Source organism: Bos grunniens, chromosome 2 (genome assembly GCF_055505025.1).
Source record: "Bos grunniens cultivar Pamir isolate PY7600 chromosome 2, Bosgru_T2T1.0, whole genome shotgun sequence".
Lineage (NCBI taxonomy): Eukaryota > Metazoa > Chordata > Mammalia > Artiodactyla > Bovidae > Bos > Bos grunniens.
Genome location: NC_141166.1, coordinates 136,297,526 through 136,317,457, shown reverse-complemented (window position 1 = coordinate 136,317,457; position 19,932 = coordinate 136,297,526). Strand labels below are relative to the sequence as shown.

The 19,932-nt window shown below is 39.2% G+C and overlaps 1 protein-coding gene across 1 annotated transcript in view; it reads right to left on the bottom strand.

The window, feature by feature from the left end:
• OCA2 (OCA2 melanosomal transmembrane protein) overlaps positions 1–19,932 on the bottom strand; it is a 65,348-nt gene that overhangs the window by 26,843 nt on the left and 18,573 nt on the right. The window contains exon 2 of the mRNA XM_086372309.1: positions 6,352–6,621. Within this exon, the coding sequence (XP_086228435.1) occupies positions 6,352–6,599 (248 nt within the window). The 5' untranslated portion in view covers positions 6,600–6,621. The remainder of the gene's footprint in view (positions 1–6,351; positions 6,622–19,932) is intronic.

The window sequence follows — 19,932 nt, the reverse complement described above, 5'->3', positions numbered from 1 at the left end:
TCTAAGACACAAAAGTGTAAGCATTCTACTTAATGCTTTGAAATAAAAGTATAGAATTAATAAAAATGAAATAACAGAGGAATATATTCCAAAATGATGGAACAAGATAAAACGCCAGAAGAACAAAGCAAAGTGGAGATAACCAATCTACCTAATAGAGTTTCCATGAAAATGACTATAAACATGCTCAACACATTTAGAAGAATGGATGAACACAGTGAGAAGTTTAAGAAAAACAGAAATTATAAAGAAAAATCAACCATAATTGAAGGATAACTTAAACAAAAATACACCAAAAGAAATTTTGCAGTATATTAGGTGATACAGAGGAGCAGATAAGTGAACTGAAAGAGTAGTGAGAATCATGCAAGCTGAATATAAAAAAGAAAAAAGAATTTTAAAAAATGGAGAGACTTCTGGGACAGCATCAACATACTAACTTTCACATTATAGGATTCCAAGAAGAAGGAGAGAGGAAGTGGCAGAGAACTTATTTGAAGACATAGTAATTGAAAACATTTCTAACCTGGAAAAGGAAACAGACATTCAAGTCCAAGAAGCCCAGAAAGTTCCAAATAGGATCAACCCAAAGAGATCCAACCAAGACACATTGTAATTAAAATGACAAAAATTAAAGATGAGTCGAGAATATTAAAAATAGCAAAGGAAAAACAACTAGTAATGTATGAGGAAACTCACACAAGACCATCAGCTGATTTTTTAGCAGAAGCTATGCGGTCCAAAAGAGAATGACTTGATATATTCAAAGTGATGAAAGTGAAAAACCACAACCAAGAATACTCTACCTGGCAAGGCTTTCATTCAGATTTGATGGAGAGATCAAAAAATTTACAGACAAGCAAAATCTAGAGGAGTTCAGCACCATCAAACCAGCCTTACAAGAATTATTTAAGGGACTTCTCTAAACAAAAAGGAAAGGCCACAACTAGAAATATGAAAATTACTGAAGGATAAATCTCATTGGCTAAGGCAAATATACACTTAATGTAATAGATCAACTACTTATAAAGATAGTAATAGTTTAAAAGACAAAAGTAATAAAATCATCAATGTCCACAATTAGTTAAAGGATACACAAAGCTAAAGGATACAAAATATGATGTCAAAATGTAAAAGTTGAGAGGAGAGTAAAAATACAGTGTTGTTAAAAACATTCAAACTTAAGAGATTAATAAACTAAAGTAACCATGTATATATAGATAGATTGCTCCATATAAAACTCCATAAATAACCAAAAATCTACAATAGATACATAAAAGATAAAAAAACATGAACACCATATATAGTCATCAGATCAAAAGTAAAGAGTTTTAAAAAAGAAAAGAACAAAAAGAACCACAAAAATGACCCCAAAACAATTAACATCATAAAAGTGTAATAAGTACATACCTATCAATAACTACTTAAAAGATAAATGGATTAAATGTTCCAATCTAAGAATGTAAAGAGCCTGAATGTATATTAAAACAAGACCCATATATATTCTGCCTACCAAAGACTCATTTCTAAAGACACACAAAGACTGAAAGGGAACAGGAAAAAAAGTATCCTATGCAAATGGAAACAAAAAGAAAACCAAGGTAAGAAAACTTAAACAAAATAGACTTCAAAACAAAGAGCTGTCATAAAAGACAAAGAATGATATTACATAATGATCAAGGAATTAACCCAAGAAGAAAATGTAGCAATTGTAAATATATGCATTCAACATAAGGTTGCCTAAATACATACATCAAATATTAACAGATACAAAGGGAGATACTGACAGTAACACAATAATACTAGAGAACATTAACACCCCACTTAGATCAATGAACAGACCATCCAGACAGATTATCAATAAGGAAATGCTGGCCTTAAACAACATATTAAACCAAATGGATTTAATAGATATCCATAGGACATTCCATCCCAAAGCACCAGAATATACATTCTTTTCAAGTGCACATGGGACTTTCTCCAGGATAGTTCACATGCTAGGTCACAAAACAATTTCAATAAATGTAAGAAGACTGAAATCATCTTTGCCAACCACAGCACTATGAGACTAGAAATCAACTACAAGGAGAAAAAGAACAAAAAACCTGCAAGAAATACAAACACATAGAAACTAACCAATATGTTACTAAATAACCAATGGATCACTGGAAAAATCAAAGAGCAAATAAAAAAATACCTGGAGACAAATGAAAACAGAAACACAATGATCCGATATCCATGAGATGCAGCAAAAGCCATTATAAGAGTGAAGTTTATAAAGAGAGATGCCTACTTCAGTATAGCAGAAAAGTCCCAAATAAACAATATAAGCTTATGCTTAATGGAACTAGAAAAATATGTACAAAACCCAATGTTAGTAAAAGGAAGGAAATAATAAAGATCAATGCAGAAATAAATGAAATAAAAACCAAAATAAGCCAATAAAAAGATCAATGAAATTAAGAACTGGCTCTTTGAAAAGATTACAAAATTGACAAACCTTTAGCCAAACTTATCAAGAAAACAAAGAGAGGGCCAAAGTCAATAAAATCAGAAATGAGAAAAGGAGAAGTGACAGAAATACAGAAGATCATAAGAGATTATTACTACAAACAATGAAATGAACAACCTAGAAGAAATGGACAAATTCCTATAAGTGTACAATCTCCAAAGACTGAATGAATAAGAAATATGAACAGATAAATTATCAGTAATGAAATTGAATTAGTAATTTTAAAAAATTCCCAAAAAACAAAAGCCCATGACCAGATGGCTTCACAGGCCAATTCTACCAAACATTTAAGGAAGAATTAACATCTATCCTCTCAAATTATTCTTTAAAACTGCAGAGGAAGAAAACGTCTGGACTCTTTCTACAAGGCCAACATCACTCTGATACAAAAACTAGGCAATGATAGCTTTTAAAATTAAAATAAGAAAATTAAAAGCCAATATCACTAGTGAACAGAGATACAAAATCCTCAAAAAAATATTAACAAACCAAATTCAAAAATACATTAATAAGATCATGCATGATAATCAAGTGAGTATCCCAGGAATGCAAGGATGGAAAAATCAATCATACATCAATTATACATCACATTAACAAACTGAAGAATAAAAATTATATGACCACATCAATAGATGCAGGAAAAAGCTTTTGACAAAATTCAACATCTATTCATGATAAAAACTCTGAACAAAGTGAGTATGGAGGAAACATACATAAACATAGAAAAGGCCATATATGAAAAGCCCACAGCTAATATCTTTCTCAATGGTAAAAGCTGAGAGCATTACTTCTAACTTCAGGAACAAGACAAGGATGCCCCCTTGAACCTCTTTTATTCAACACAACATTGAAATTCATAGCTACAGCAACCAGACAAGAAAAAAATTTTTAATGCAAATGGAAAATGTAGAAAGAAAACTGTCACTGCAGAAGACATGATACCATAAATAGGAAATCCTACATATGCCATCAAAAAACTACTGGAACTCATCAATGAATTTGATAAAGTGGCAAGATATAAAATTAATATACAGGAATCTGTTCATTTCTATATATTAACAACAAACTATAAAGAAGGCAGAGTGCTGAAGAATTTATTCTTCTGAACTGTGGTGCTAGAGAAACTCTTGAGAGTCCCTTGGACAACAAGGAGATCAAACCAGTCAATCCTAAAGGAAATCAACCCTGAATATTCATTGGAAGGACTGATGCTGAAGCTGAAGCTCCAATACTTTGGCTACCTAATGTGAAGAGCCTACTCATTGGAAAAGATCCTTATGCTGGGAAAGACTGAAGGCAAAAGGAGAAGAGGGTAGAATAAGATGATATGGTTGGATGGCCATTGATCAACAACTCAATGGATAAGAGTTTGAGCAAACTCAGGGAAATAGTGAAGGACAGGGAAGCCTGGTGTGCTGTAGTCCATGGGGTCACAAAGAGTCAGACACAACTTAGCAACTGAACAATGACCAACAACAAACTATCAGAAAGAGAAAGCAAGAAAACAATACTATTTACAATTGAATCAAAAAGACTAAAACATCTAGGAATGACTCTAGCCAAGAAGGTAAAAGACCCACACTTATTAATGAAAGATATTCAAGATGACACAAACAAATGGAAAGATGTATTGTGCTCATGGATTGGAAAAAATAATATTGCTAAAATGACCCAAGTATTAATGTTATTATTACCCAAGGCAATCTACAGATTCAATGTAAGACCTATCAAAATACCAATAGTATTTCCCATAGAATTTGAACAAATAATTCTAAAATTTGGATGGAAACATAAAAACCCCTCAATAGCCAAAACAAACTCTAAAAAGAGCAAAACTGGTGTATCACACTTCTTGGCTTCAAACTATACTACAAACCTACAAAAATCAAAACAGCATGGTACTAGCACACACACACACACACAAAAGATACATAGCTCAATCAAACAGAAGAAATGAAAAGCTCAAATGGGCAATTAATCTATTATAAAAGAAGCAAGAGTATACAATGGGGAAAAGATAACCTCTTCAATAAATAATAGTGGGAAAACTGTACCTCTACAAGCAAAAAAAAAAAAAAAAATCAAACGACTACTTCCTCATTCCTAGTACAAAAAAAAAAAAAAAAAATGAATTAAAGACTAAAATCCAGGGCCTGAAATCATAAAATTCTAGAAGAAAACATAAGCAGTATGCTCACTGACATCTGTCTTGGCAATATTTTGGGGGATATGTCTTCTCAGACAAGGGAAACAAAAGGAAAAAATAAATGTACACATCAAAGCTTTTGCACAGTGAAAGAATCTATCAACAAAACAAAAAGGCCACCTACTTAATGGGAGAAGATATTTGCAAATGATACATCCAAAAAGGAGTTAATATCCAAAATATAAAAAGAATTCACCAGCTCAACATCAAAAAACCAAACAATCTGATTAAAAAATGAGCAGAGTACCTGAATAGATAATTTTCCAAAGAAGACATACAGATGCCCAACAGACACGTGAAAAGATGCTCAACATCACTCATCATCAGGGAAATGCAAATCAAAACCACAAAATGAGATATCATCTCAGGCTTGTCAGAACGGCTGTCATCAAAAGTCTGCAAATATCAATTGTTGGTAAGGATGTAGAGAAAAGGGAACCCGCATACACTGTTGGTGGGAATGTAAAATGATAGAGCCATTATGGAAAACAGTATGGAATTTGCTTTATTAAACTAAACTAAAAATGTGTGTGTGTGTGTGTGTGGGTGTGTGCTCCACTGTGTCCAACTGTCTGCAGTCCAATGGACTGTAGCCCACCAGGCTCCTCTGTCCATGGACTTTTCCAGAAGAGAGTACTGGAGTGGGTTGCCATTTCCTATCCCACAGGATCTTCCTGACCCAGGGATCAAACTCATGTCTCTTGTGTCTTCTATGTGGGCAGGCAGATTCATCCACTTTTGTGACATACTCCATGTGTTCACGTCCGTGTGTGATCCCATCCCCTACATTGTGGGCGCAACCTAGTGACTCATCCTAACAGAACACAGCAAGAATGATGGGGAGTTACTTCTATGATTAGGTTACAAAGGACTGTCTCTCATGCTAGCCTTGATGGAGCAGGCCACCTGGCAAGGGACTGAGGACCTTAGACCATCTGCCCAGGAAGAACTAAGTCCAGCCAACAATGATGAGTTTGGAAGCAGACCCTACCCACTTGAACGACGGTCAGCCTCTGCTGACAACTTATTCTCAGCCTGTGAAAGACCCTTAGGTGGAGGATCCAGCTAAGCAATGTTCAGATTTCTGACTCACAAAACTGTAAGGAAACAAACGTGGCATTTTAAGATGCTGAATTTTGGAATATGTAGACCCAGGTTCAATCCCTGGGTAGAGAACATCCCCAGGAGAAGGGAATGGCAACCCACTCCAGTATTCTTGCCTGGAGAATTCCATGGGCAGAGGAGCCTGGCGGGCTATAGTTCATGGGGTTGCAAAGAGTCAGACATGACTGAGTGACTAATAGGTTATCTGATACTAGATAACTAACATACTCTTCTTTCCTGTATATCTATATCCTAGTGTTAATAGCTCTAAGAAAATACTTACTAACCAGTTTGTACACAGTTGATGAGACCGATCTGATTTCTATCTTTATTACCTTTTGGATTTACATTAGCCACATTTTAGAAACAGCATTCATTCAAAACACGCCAGGAAAGTGATCTAGTGCTGGAAAGAGTCTTGCAGAACATCTGGAAATTTTTCCCACAAAAAAATGTAAGGGAACTATGCTCATGGAAATCCAGTATTTGTGAATTCCACATTTATAAGATAAAACTGTTTTAAACTCACCTCCGCTCCTTGAGGAATGAGCCAAAATCCTGGTCCACAGTAGCCCAGCAGCTCTGCCCAGAAGCCCCATTGTGGTAGGGGCTCAGGGAATCTGCCCTGCCAACTCCTTGCTGTGGCCTGCGGTTGCTGGTGTTGAGTTCCACCAGCCCTGAGCCTCCCAGGCCAGCACTCGTGGGAGCAGATGTCTGATGTAGCTCCATCTCCAGCCTGCCAGAGGCCAGCCTGCCATCTTTGTTCTCTAGGTGCATGTTTCTGTTGCAACTCTTCTCACTGGGGTCAAACAGAAAGAAACTGCTGTTGATAAAAAGCAAACTGGGAATATCATTTGCACCTTGAGGAATTTATACTACTGAATGGTATAGTAAAAAGACCTCTTATAAGAAGGACTTTATCATGTTTCAGCATTCTAATATCTAATATTATATTCCAATGTATGCTCATCTCCAAGGATGAATATTTTAGCATATTTCACACTAGCAGTGACCTAACTATTCAACAACAGAGTATTAATTAGGGTAAATTGTGATACTTTCAGAAAAGGCAATGGCAACCCACTCCAGTACTCTTGCCTGGCAAATTCCATGGACAGAGGAGCCTGGTAGGCTGCAGTCCATGGGGTCGCTAAGAGTCAGACACAACTGAGCAACTTCACTTTCACTTTTCACTTTCATGCATTGGAGGAGGAAATGGCAACCCACTCCAGTGTTCTTGCCTGGAGAATCCCATGGACAGAGGAGCCTGGGGGGCTGCCGTCTATGGAGTCACACAGAGTTGGACATGACTGAAGCGACTTAGCAGCAGCAGCATCAGTGATACTTTCACAGTATAAAACACTATTCAAAAATAAACATCCTCTAAAGATGTTGATCATGGGAAATGTTTAAAATGTGGTAAACACCACTGGTATAATGGGATATATCTCTTGGAATAAATATGTTGCAGAGAGGAGGCCAATTCTTACTCCACATTGGAAATTTCCTGTGACTTGCTTTTCATTGCTTTTGTTATTATAATCATACATAATGGCTTGCCTCAAAGAACCCTGCCTGACTGTAAACTAAAGTGCCTTTGTTCGGCTCATGAGAGACGATCTGTCCCTGCCCACCTGTGAATAGGAGATTAACACACCCCTTCCTCTCCCCTAGAGATGTTTTGCAAGATTGAATACCCTTTCATTTTACTCCCTCACTGCCTTTCCCTCTTTATTCTGCCTTTCAACTTTATTTCCTCATTGCTTCTTTCTCTCTGACTCTACAAAAGAACCCAACAAGTTGGTTATTTTGAGGCACGAGCCTGCCATCTTCCCAGTCAGCTGGCTCCCTGAATAAAGTGTCTTCCTTGTCTTAACATCTTGCTTGTATTTATTGGCCCATCATGAGGCAAGTTTTGCCAAGTCCAAGCTTGGTAAAACCTAGAATATACATAGAACAGAAGACCAGAAGGTCATAGCCTCCAAAGTATGGCTACTTCTGTGTGATAGAGATACAGATGATTAGGGCTTTCTTGTCTTTATCTAGGATGTGACTTTAACAATTTTGCATCTAGCAAATTAATGCTCTTGCAGTAAGAAAACAATAATGAAGTAGGAGATAGAAGGTCTCCAGGTTAGAAATTTATAGCCAGCCTTCTGCTTGCATTCTTGAGATAAGAGATAGGTGGGCTTCAGTTGAGGTATTTACAATTAGCCAGCCTCCTCTTTGCATTTCTTGAGATAAGAGATAGATAGTCTCCAGTTGCAGAAGTTACAGCCAGCAGAAGAAACAAGGTAAATAGCCAATCTTTGTCTCTTACCTCAAGGGAATAATCACGGCAAGGACAAAGAAAGGAAACAACCCTGTCTGATAAGGGAGACACTACACAGACACTACCCTGGAGAAGGAAATGGCAACCCACTCCAGTATTCTTGCCTGGAGAATCCCATGGACGGAGGAGCCTGGGGGGCTACAGTCCACTGGTTCCCAAAGAGTCGGACACGACTGAGCGACTTCACTCACACATGTAAAAGGCTCCTTGGAGTCAAAAGTCAGAGGATTAATTCCAGGCCATAATGAGTCTTGCTCCTCCCAGAAGCCTTCACTTCAAGACCCATCTTGGCTAGGGTGTGCATGCGCACCCCAGGGGAGAGTCCTTCAACAAATTAACCAAGGGGAACAAAGCAAGGTGATTGGCCTGAGCAAAGACAAAGACCCAGAGAACTGCCTGTTTATAAAGGATTCAAATTTCCCAAAGGTGTGACTCTCTTGAGTTTGCCCATGCACATTTCCTCATGTACTTTTCTCTTCAATAAACTTTTTACTTTACTCTTTATCTTCTGCCTCCTCACCTGAATTAGTTCTTGACTGGGCAGGCAAGACTAGGGATCTTAGCCCTAACTGCTGGCTCCTGTGGTCCAGTGGTAAGGACTCCCAGACTAGGAAACTAAGACCCTGCTTCCAGCTACCACTTGCTGCTGCTTGCTGCAAGCTGCTGCTTAGTCCTACACACATCTGGAATCAATAATACCTACCATAAAAATGAGAAAAATCACTATACTTGCAAGGTTATGGTGTCTTACTTTGGGGATTATGTTTTAACCTTTTATCAATCTACTTGTTTATATAATAGTTGGCAGCGTCCCACAACCCCACAATTACCTGTGGTTGGCAGCAGAATGGTTTGCTATCAAAGGTTGCTCTTGTCAACTACAAATTGGCACTTGCCTGTCAACTACAAATTGGCACTTGCTGAGAACATTTGCCAGCAACTGAACAAGGCATTTGTCATCTGCCTCTGCAGAGATCGAACCCTGTGCTGCTATAGCTGTTGACCTTCAACACCCCCTGAGAGAGTTCAGGGTGGAGTGAGGCACTCTGTGTTCCAGGGGATCTGGTGGAACAGGTATTTAGACAATTAGGTATTTCCAGGAACTGATTTCATGATCCCAATCCTTGTATCTCTTCATAGCTAGAAAATCACCAAATCCCTTCATGGGGAACATCAGCTCCTCGTTGATAGGGCCCACATGGGGTCTCATTGATAAGATGGCTTGTTGTGTAGACCTCGCAAAGAATAAATCACAGTGATCTGTGAGACTGACCAAATTGCCCAAAAGGCATGCTGTTATCTCACTGGCTCCTATCTTCTCAAAGCTGCAAGACCACCAGATTCCAGACCTCCGGCTACATGACCATCCCTTCAGAGAATTTTTCATTGGTGGGGTATTAAGGACTCTGTCAAAAGGGAGAACACTGGTTCTCTTTAAGGGCCAGTCACCTGCTCTTTTCCGTCTAATAAACTTCCCTTTCCTTGCCTGACTGCCCAGCTCACTTGCTGTCTTTACTGCACACTCATCTTATACTCGGGACTAGCAGAAACCTTTTGTAAAGTAAGCACTTGGTGGTGGTGGTGGTTTAGTTACTAAGTCATGTCCAACTCTTGCAACCCCGTGAGTAGCCTGCCAGGCTCCTCTGTCCATGGGATTCTCCAGGCAAGAATACTAGAGTGGGTCACCATTTCCTTCTCTAATAAATGGAGCTTAATGGCATCAACCTCACTGGGCCATAAAGGGGCTCAAGACAAAGACTCCTAAAGTTCTCGACACAAGGCCTGGTACCCAGGCAGTTTTCTATGCAGAGTAAGTTCACTGTGAGCAATGACCAGGAACACTCCTGGGGGCCTGCAGGGTTCCCTGAGGGAAAGGAGCAGAGTGCCCACCTCCCTAGTCTGACAGAGGGCCAGAAAACACTGGCACACATGCTCCCCTCGAGGAAGTGAACTCTCCCTTCACCAAAATCTTATATATTGACCTTCCCTGACTGCCTCTTTGGAGCAGTGTCTCAGAGCTCTCTGAGTTGCTGTCTCCCAGGCTGTAGTTCTCCTTCTGCTCTAAATAAAACTTAACGTGCAGCTTTCAAATTATGCATATTTTTAATTGACACTTTGAAGCCAAAATCACTGTGAGCTACTGTTGAGTCGGATTTGAAGCACTGGGAAGCAATGTACACACCTGTAGGTGGAATGAGAGCAATTCATGGGTCCACCACTCCTTGTCACTCAATTCACAGAGGCTTGCAATGCCCTATGATCACAAATTCTGGAGGACCCAGGATGTGTGGCAGTTCCAAGCAAGTATAAAGTAAGTGTATTTTGTCTAAAACTGAGTAAGTGGAGTGATGACAACCCAAGGGTCCATACATTCTGGTGGAACAAAAATTTACAAGTACAGAAAGGCAACAGCTTTTGAAGAAACCCAAATGACCATGGAAGTTTTAGTATTTTCTTATTGCTATGATTTCCCTGCTTTCACCCAACACTTACATTGAAAAGATGACTTACTTATCAGTAAGCAGAAGGCAGAGTGTTGATAGAATGTACTTGTATCAAAAGGCAAAATAAAAATATTAGAGGAGTTAGTTTGACACAATGTTTCCTTGTCTGGTAAAAACAAACTCCATATGCACATTTAAGTCAGGAAACACAAATTATGCAACTTCAGTGATTCCATCTACAAGTTAAATACTCTCACATTTGTATTTTAAACCAATGCTGTACAAGATGAACAATAAAATTTATGCTAATAATTTACAATTTTAATTTTTCTTTAGACTCATAATACCAAATAGCAATTTAAAACACCATGACAAATTGACAGACTATGGAAGAAAAGAAAAATCTTTATATTTTAATACTATTAATGGCATTTTTTCCCCTTTTTTGAACAAGGGGCCCACATTTCATCACGCACTGGGTCTCACTCTCTCCCCTTCAGAGAATTATCCTCTTAGCTCTCCACTGCCTTCTTCTTTCCTCCCTAAAGTACTCCAGGTGCCATTGCAATACAGCATCCACCCTTATCTCATGGCTACTGTCTTCCTGGCATGTCCCTTCATTTTTTGAAGATCTGAGACCTAGCTGTGATCACTGTCTCTCATTCTCTCTTCCACCACTTCCCCTCCATGACTACACTTGCTGCTATTTTTTGGAGTAACCATCCACTTCCTGGACTCTCAGCTACTTGAGTGCCGCACCAGCAGGAAGCTTACCTGCTCCCACATCAGCCAACATCACCACGTTCTCACTCCCCTTTCCCAACTGAGATTTTGTGGTCCAGCCAACACCCTCCTTTTACTTGCTTTCTCTTGTATTCTGTCAAGCTCACCTGTTATATGAGTTTTCTATTACTGCCTAATAAATTACCACAATAATAGTAGCTTAAAGCAACACACATTTATAATCTCAGCATCTCAGTGAGTCAGGGGCAAGGCTTAGTTCAATCTTCTGCTTTGGAACTCAAGAGTCATTCAGTTGGGAATCAGTGTTGGCAGAATTCACTTCCTGGTAGCTGTAAGACTGAGGACCTAGCTTCTTGCTGGCTATCGACTGGAGGCCACACTTACTTCCCACAGGCCTCCCACAGCCATGGAGTAACAGCCCATCCATCACCTCTGCCATATTCCACTGCTTGGAATCCAGTTACAGGTCCCACACTCACTCAAGGGCAAGGGGTCATCACACAAGAGTGTGAACACCAGGCAGTGGGGATCATGGAGGTCATCCCAGAGTCCATCTGCCACCCATGGCAAGACCTCAAACTTGGCTCATCCACCCTGAGCCACCAGTTAAATGGCTGAATGTGGCCATAGAGAACCCTGGGTCCTGCTGTTGGTCTCATCTGACCTCCACATGCAGGATTCTCAATGGGCTCAGCAATTCCCAGCAATCCTAGTGCATCTCCCAAGGCAATTTTCACTGCTGTTCTCCTCTATCTCCTTCTTTAAACCCATATATACCTTCCTGTCTCTCTAGTCTCAGCCACTGATTTTGCCTCATCCTTTCCTCACTGAGGGAGTCAGCCAGGATCCAGTAAGGAAAGCTGTTCTGTGTACATAAACACAGAAGTTGCTTACATAGGAAGTGGACATGCTGAAAAGCTAACCAGAGGCCAGAGATTAGCACCAGCAGGAGACCTCCACCACCATGGCTGAGAGACAGAGGGAGAAGATGAATGCAGGGACCATGGAGGGGTGCTTTCTGGTAGGAGCTGGAGCCCCAGAAGAGATGCCTCCTAAAGCAGGGTGGCACAAAGCAAAGTATTGGCCTCTCCCTTCCTCCCTTCCCCAATCCCGCAGTAGACTCTCCTATAGGCCAAACTCAGCAGAAAGTTGCTGACCACAGAGCCTGAGCCAGAGCCAGACACTGAGATTCAGAGAAGAACACAGCAAGGGCAAGGAATGTCTCCAAGAGAAAAAAGTTCCACACTGACAAAATGAAGCAATTAAAATAAAGTACCCAGCCTTCCAAGGACATGCCTGCCTGCCGCCCTACCAGGTACACTAGAGACCTCCCACTCTCACCTGCTTCAATTGCTTTGTTACATTTCTATTTCTATTCCTTGTCTCCTGAATCATTCAGGCCAGGATGTAAACATAGTGTCTACACTAAAAAATTACATCTGAGGATTTGTGCTTCCAAGAACACAGAGTGGAACTATTTTCCCCTCTTCTTCCTATGAAGTATAAAGAAAAATCTGACATTTTATATAAAACAACTTGCTAAGAAGTTTTCTTATTTCAGTAAGAAAACTCTGAAAGGTGGGCAGAAGAAGGCAAACAAGTTAGTTAGGGACCCAAGAAATGACACAGCAGTGAGACTGTGTCCTTGGATTTTTATCATGTCTCATATATCCCAGGCAAGGTGCTGAAGAAGTCAGCAACCTAGAAACACCAACAGATGTAGATCAAAAAAAGCCCTAAGAAAAGCCTGTCCTCTCTAGCCAAAGAAATATGAATGCAGCAGCCTAGTAGGTTAGAATGCTTTTAGACAATAACTACTGCAGCCAAACACTGCAAACCCACATTCAATGAGAGAGCAAAGGCCAAGTGGTAAACCTAAACTCCCACCCTCACCAGGCTGTAATAAGCGGACCAGTCTCCCATCCCCACTGGAGAGGTGTCTAAGAAAGCACACAGGGAGATGGCACATTCATCTGTCCTGGGTACTAGGAAGTCCAACCTCTTCCACATGCATGCCCCCTCATGTAGGTGGAGACCACAAATGGGGAACTTGAACTTCAGTCCCACTTTGCAATAAGGGAAACTCTTTGCCCTTGTTTTGAGGTGTCAGAGGAGGCCAAGTGGAGAGTCAGAACTTTCACCACTGCAATAATGAGGCCACCTCACAACTATGTCCCTGGAGGCCACATGCGGAGCAATAATGAGGTGGCCTAATCCCTCCCAGCTAAGAAGGTATCAGTAGGGGCTCAGTAGGGAGCTCCCACACCACCATCCAGAAATAGCAGGGAATCCTTCCCTACCTTGATATCAACGTAGGCTAACTGGGGAACTTGGATTTCTAATCTTACCTGGCAGGAATGAGGCAGTACCTTCTGCTGAAATGTTATCAGAGGAAACCAGCTAAACAGAAGGTTTAAATAGGAACTGGAGCTTCATAATACTCAAAATGAGCAAGTTTCTGTCAAAATCACCTGTCACAGTGACAACCAAGAAAATATCAACTTGAAAGAAAATAGATGATAATACCAAGATGATGAACAGGGACACCTGGTGTGCTGCAGTCCATGGGGTCCTAAAGAGTCGGACATGACTAAGCAACTGAACTGAACTGAACCAAGATGATAGGGATGTTGAAATTATCTGACAATGATTTTTAAGACAACCAAAATGCAAAATGAAAATGTTTCAAAAGGCAATAACAGACACAATTGGAACAAAAGCAAAATTTAAAAATTCAGTAGATGGGTTCAAGAGCAAAGTGGAGGAAAGAGAAAAGAACCACTGAACTGGGAATTAGAACAATAGAAATTATTTAATACAGACAACAGAGAAAAAAATTAACAGATCCTCAGACCTGTGGGTCTATAACAAAAGGTATAATCTTCATGTAATCAAAATTCCAGAAAGAAATGAGAAATACTATGTAGCTGAAAAAGTATTTGAAGAAATAAAGGCTGACAAGGCTTCTTCCAGCCATGTGGGTCCTGTAAAGCCTTCTCTGGCCTCGTGGGTCCTGGCAGCCCAAGTGCCACTCCAGAAGGGGCTCCTCTGGCCAACGGTCCAGCTGGGCCAAGGGCCACCCCCCTCCAAGGCTTCCTCCACCTGCACCAGCCTCTGTGGGTATGTTTATGAAGGCTTATGCCCTGTTGGTCTCCATGGACACGTGTAATCTGGACCAGCTCCAGGAACAGACACTGGTGAGAGGAACACACAAGAGGTTGGTCTCACATAGTGGGCTCAGAAACTACTTAGAGTAGTTTCTACTACTGAGAAGGTGTGGGTAGACTGCAGCTCACCACAGTGGCAAGGACACTGACAAGAGGAGGTACCAGGAAATTTTTTTTAATGGCAAGAGTTTGACATTTTATTAAGAAACATCTTTTTTTTTTTTAATGGTAATACAAAAATTGTATATATAATGTAGATTTGTACAGGTATACATACACATAAATGCTCACACATACACACAAACTTGCTCATCAGAATCAAGCCCTATTTTGTTAAAATCCTAAATAAAAAAGAGAAGCATATTTGTTCTCCTAAAACATACTGTATATAAAGCTGTCAGACAACTTGTAAAACTGAAACTGTTTTGAGAAGAAGGCAGGCACCCCACTTATCCTTTCTCTGGCCTAACACAAATGGTCTTGGCAGAAGGACAGTACACAGGGCAAAGTCAGAGAAGGGAGCTGCTATCATTACTATCAATAGAGCAAGATACCTGAAAACCAGTGAGGAAGCACATGATACAGAGTGTGACCTAGATTCTCAGGAAAAAAACACTAATAAACAGAAAATATGTGGTAGGGAAGGAGGGGAATAGAAAGAGGAAAAACAAGGTCCATAAATTAGAAGTGACCTACTGATTAAGTTCCAGTGCCTGGGAAAGGCTCAATGAAATAAGAACAAAGGAGTCACAGAAGCAGAAGTAGTTAGAGGGGAAGAGGGGGCGAGAGAGACAGGGAATCGCAGTTTCCTGCCATTAAGAAGCCAAATTGCTCTGTAGTAAGAGTCTAGAGTTTACGGATATCACCTCACCTCCTAATATTGGAGGGGCTTGGAAAAAAAAAAGCAGCACCAGAGTTTCAAAGCTACTTAAGTCGAACTCACATGTTTTTGCTCCTGGTCTCTTGTTAAATATACTGGCACAGGAAATAGAGCACTAACTTAGAAGGGGAAAATATCACATAAAATGGAAATAGATAAGAGTTTAGAGCAGCACATAGGTGTTCTTGATACATATTCCATTCTAAAGTTCCTTTTCTGGCCATACAGAGATGTCTACACAAGGAGTAGAGAACAGGAGGCCATTCTCCAGTAAATTTGGATGAAAACCAATTCCCACTCAAAATTAAACTTCTAGGACTAGTTCTCTTGGGAACCATGCCAGGGGTCAGGCCTGCAGTTCTATGGAGGGATCACCAAGTACAAGCTGTTGGACTAACAGAGAATTTCATGTGCCAGTGAATATTTATCAGTGTGAGGTCTCCTGGAGATCCTCGTGTAGGCACCAAGACCTGACTCCACCCACCTGCTTGCAAATTCCTATGTTGGACACTTCAGACAAAACAACCTGCAAGACAGAAGCACAGCCTCACCCATCAAGAAAAATGAAACAGCAAAAAACATGTTACATAAAAAGGAGCAAGATAAACACCTACAAAATAAAATAAGTGAGGAGAAGATAGGCAACCTATCTGAAAAAATATTCAGAATAATGATAGTATGCTGCTGCTGCTGCTGCTAAGTTGCTTCAGTCGTGTCCGACTCTGTGCGACCCCATAGATGGCAGCCCACTAGGCTCCTCTGTCCCTGGGATTCTCCAGGCAAGAACACTGGAGTGGGTTGCCATTTCCTTCTCCAATGCATGAGAGTGAAAAGTGAAAGTGAAGTCGCTCAGTCGTGCCCGACTCTTAGCGACCCCATGGACTATAGCCTACGAGGCTCCTCCATCCATGGGATTTTCCAGGCAAGAGTACTGGAGTGTGGTGCCATTGCCTTCTCCGAATGATAGTATAGATGATCCAAAATATCAGAAATAGAATGGAGGCACAGAGGCAGAAAATACAAGAAATTTTAACAAGGACTTAGAAAAACTAAAGAGCAAACACTGATAAACAACACAATAAATAAAATGAAAAATACACAAAATTACCTTAAATGTAAATGGATTAAATGTTCCAACCAAAAGACACAGACTGGCTTAATGTATACAAAAACAAGGCCCATATATGTTTTCTACAAGAAACTCACTTGAAACCCAGAGACACATACAAACTGAAAGTGAGGGGATAGAAAAATATTCTGTGGAAATCAAAAGAAAGCTGGGGTAGTAATACTCATATCAGATAAATGAGACTTTAAAATAAAAACCATTAAAAGAGAGTAATGATCAAGGGATCAATCCAAGAAGAGGATATAACAATTACAAATATTTATGCACTCAACATAAGAGCACCTTAACACATAAGGCAAATGATAATAGCTATAAAAGAGGAAATTGACAGTAACATGATAATACTGAGGGACTGTAACACCCCATTTATACCAATGGATAGATCATCCAGACAGAAAATAAATAAGGAAACATAGGTTTGAATGATATACTAGACCAGATAGACCAGTTGATATTTATAGGACATTCTATCAGAAAGCAGTAAAATACATTTTCTTCCCAAGAGCACATGGAACATTCTCCAGGATAGATCACAGCTTGGGCCACAAATCAAGCAATGGCAAATTTAAGAAAACTGAAATCATATCAACCACCTTTTCCAACAACAATGCTATGAGATTAGAAATCAATTAAAGGAAAAAATTTAAAAAAAAAAAAAGGGAGCTAAACAACATGCTATTAAATAACCAAGAGATCACTAAAGAAATCAAACAAGAAATTTAAAAAATCTATCAAAAAATGATAGTGAAAACATCATGGCCCCAAACCTATCAGTTCAGTCGCTCAGTCATGTCTGACTCTTTGCGGCCCCATGAACCGCAGCACATCAGGCCTCCCTGTCTATCACCAACTCCTGGAGTCCACCCAAACCCATGTCCATTGAGTTGGTGATGCCATCCAACCATCTCATCGTCTGTTCTCCCCTTCTCCTCCTGCCTTCAATCTTTCCCACCATCAGGGTCTTTTCAAAGGAGTCAGCTCTTCACATCAGGTGGCCAAAGTTTTGGAGTTTCAGCCTCAACATCAGTCTTTCCAATGAAAACCCAGGACTGATCTCCTTTAGGGTGGACTGGTTGGATCTCCTTGCAGTCCAAGGGACTCTAAAGAGTACCACCACAGTTGAAAAGCATCAATTCTCCGGCGCTCAGCTTTCTTCACAGTCCAACTCTCACATCCATACATGACTACTGGAAAAACCACAGTATTGACTAGATGGACCTTTGACAAAGTGAAATCTCTGCTTTTTAATATGCTGTCTAGGTTGGTCATAACTTTTCTTCCAAGAAGTAAGCATCTTTTAATTTAATGGCTGCAGTCACCATCTGCAGTAATTTTGGAGTGAAAAAAAAATAAAGTCAGCCACTGTTTCCACTGTTTCCCTATCTATTTGCCATGAAGTGATGGGACAAGATGCCATAATCTGAATGTTGAGCTTTAAATCAACTTTTTCAGTCTCCTCTTTCACTTTTATCAAGAGGCCCTTTAGGTCTTCTTCACTCTCTGCCATAATGGTGGTGTCCTCTGCTTATCTGAGGTTATTGATATTTCTCCCAGCAATCTCGATTCCAACCTGTGCTTCCTCCAGCCCAGTGTTTGGGATGCAGCAAAAGCAGTCTTAAGAGAGAAGTTTGTGACAATGTAATCCTACCTCAAGAAACAAGGAAAATATCAAATAAACAATTTAGCCTTATACATGAAGCAACTAAAGAAAGAAGAACAAGCAAAACCCAAAGTTAGTAGAAGGAAATATATCATAAAGATCAGAGAAAAATAAATGAAATAGAAATGAAGAAAACAATAACAAAAATCAATGAAACAAAAAGCTGGTTCTGTGGGAACAAAAACAATATTGATAAACCTTTAGCAAAACTCATCAAGAAAAAAGGAGAATATTAAAATCAATAAAATTAGAAATGAAAAAGGAGAAATTACAACTGACTCCACAGAAATACAAATTATCATTTAAGACTGCTACAAACAACTATATGCCAATAAGATGGATAACCTAGAAAAAAATGGACAAATTCTTAGAAAAGTACAACCTTCCAAGACTGAACCAAAGGAAATAGAAAATATGAACAGATTAACCACAAGTAATGAAATTAAAACTATGATGAAAAATCTTCCAAAAAATGAAAGTCCAGGACATGATGGCTTTGCAGGCAAATTCTGTAACATTTAAAGAAGAGCTAACACTCATCCTTCTCTAACTCTTCAAAAAAATTGCAGAGGAAGGAATACTCTCAATCTCATTTTACAAGGCCACCATCACCAAGTTAACAAAACTAGACAAAGATATCACAGAAAAGAAAATTACAAGTCAATTTCACTAATGAACATAGATACAAAAATTCTCAACAAAATACTAGCAAACAGAATCCAACAACACACTGAAAGGATCATACACCATGAAAAAGTGGGATTTATTCCAGGAATACAAGGATTCTTCAATATATGTAAATCAATCAATGAGATACACCACAGTAACAAATTGAAGAATAAAAACCATGTGATAACCTGAATAGATGCAGAAAAAGCTTTTGACAAAATTCAACTCATTTGTTTTATATATATAACATATTATATATATATATATGTATATATATAAACTCCAGAAAGTAGGTATAAGAAGAATCTACCTCAATATAATAAGGGTCATATATGACAAATCCACAGCAAACATCTTTCTCAGTGGTGAAAAACTGATAGCATTCTCAATAAGATAAGGGATAAAACAAGTATGACCACTCTCACCACTACTATTCAACAATAGTTTTAGAAGTCCTAGCCATAGCCATCAGAGAATAAAAAAATAAAAAGGAATCCAAACTGGAAAAGAAGATGTAATCTGTCACTATTTGCAGATTATATGATACTATACATAGGAAATCATAAAGATAACACCAGAAAACTACTAGATCTAATCAATGAATCTGATAAGGTTGCATGATACAAAAGTAATGCACAGAAATCTCCTCCATTCGTATACAGTAAAAAATGAAAGATAATAAAAAATTAAGGAAATGAGCCCATTTACCATATCAAAAGGAATAAAATATCTATAAATAAACCTATCTAAGGAGATAAAACACCCGTACTCAGAAAACTATAAGACACTGATGAAAAAAATCGAAGATGACAAAAACATGTTTTTGGATTAGAAGAATCAATATTGTGAAAATAGTAATACTACCCAAAGAAGTCTACAAATATCAAGAGAGTATGGAAATGGCACAAAAGCAGAAATACAGATCAATGAGACAGGACAGAAAGCCCAAAGATAAACCCACACACTTATGGTCCCTTAATCCATAACAAAAAAGGGCAAGTCTATACAATGGAAAAAACAGTGGCTTCAATAAACGGTGCTGGGGAAACTGACAGCTACATGTTAAAGAATGAAATGAGACCACT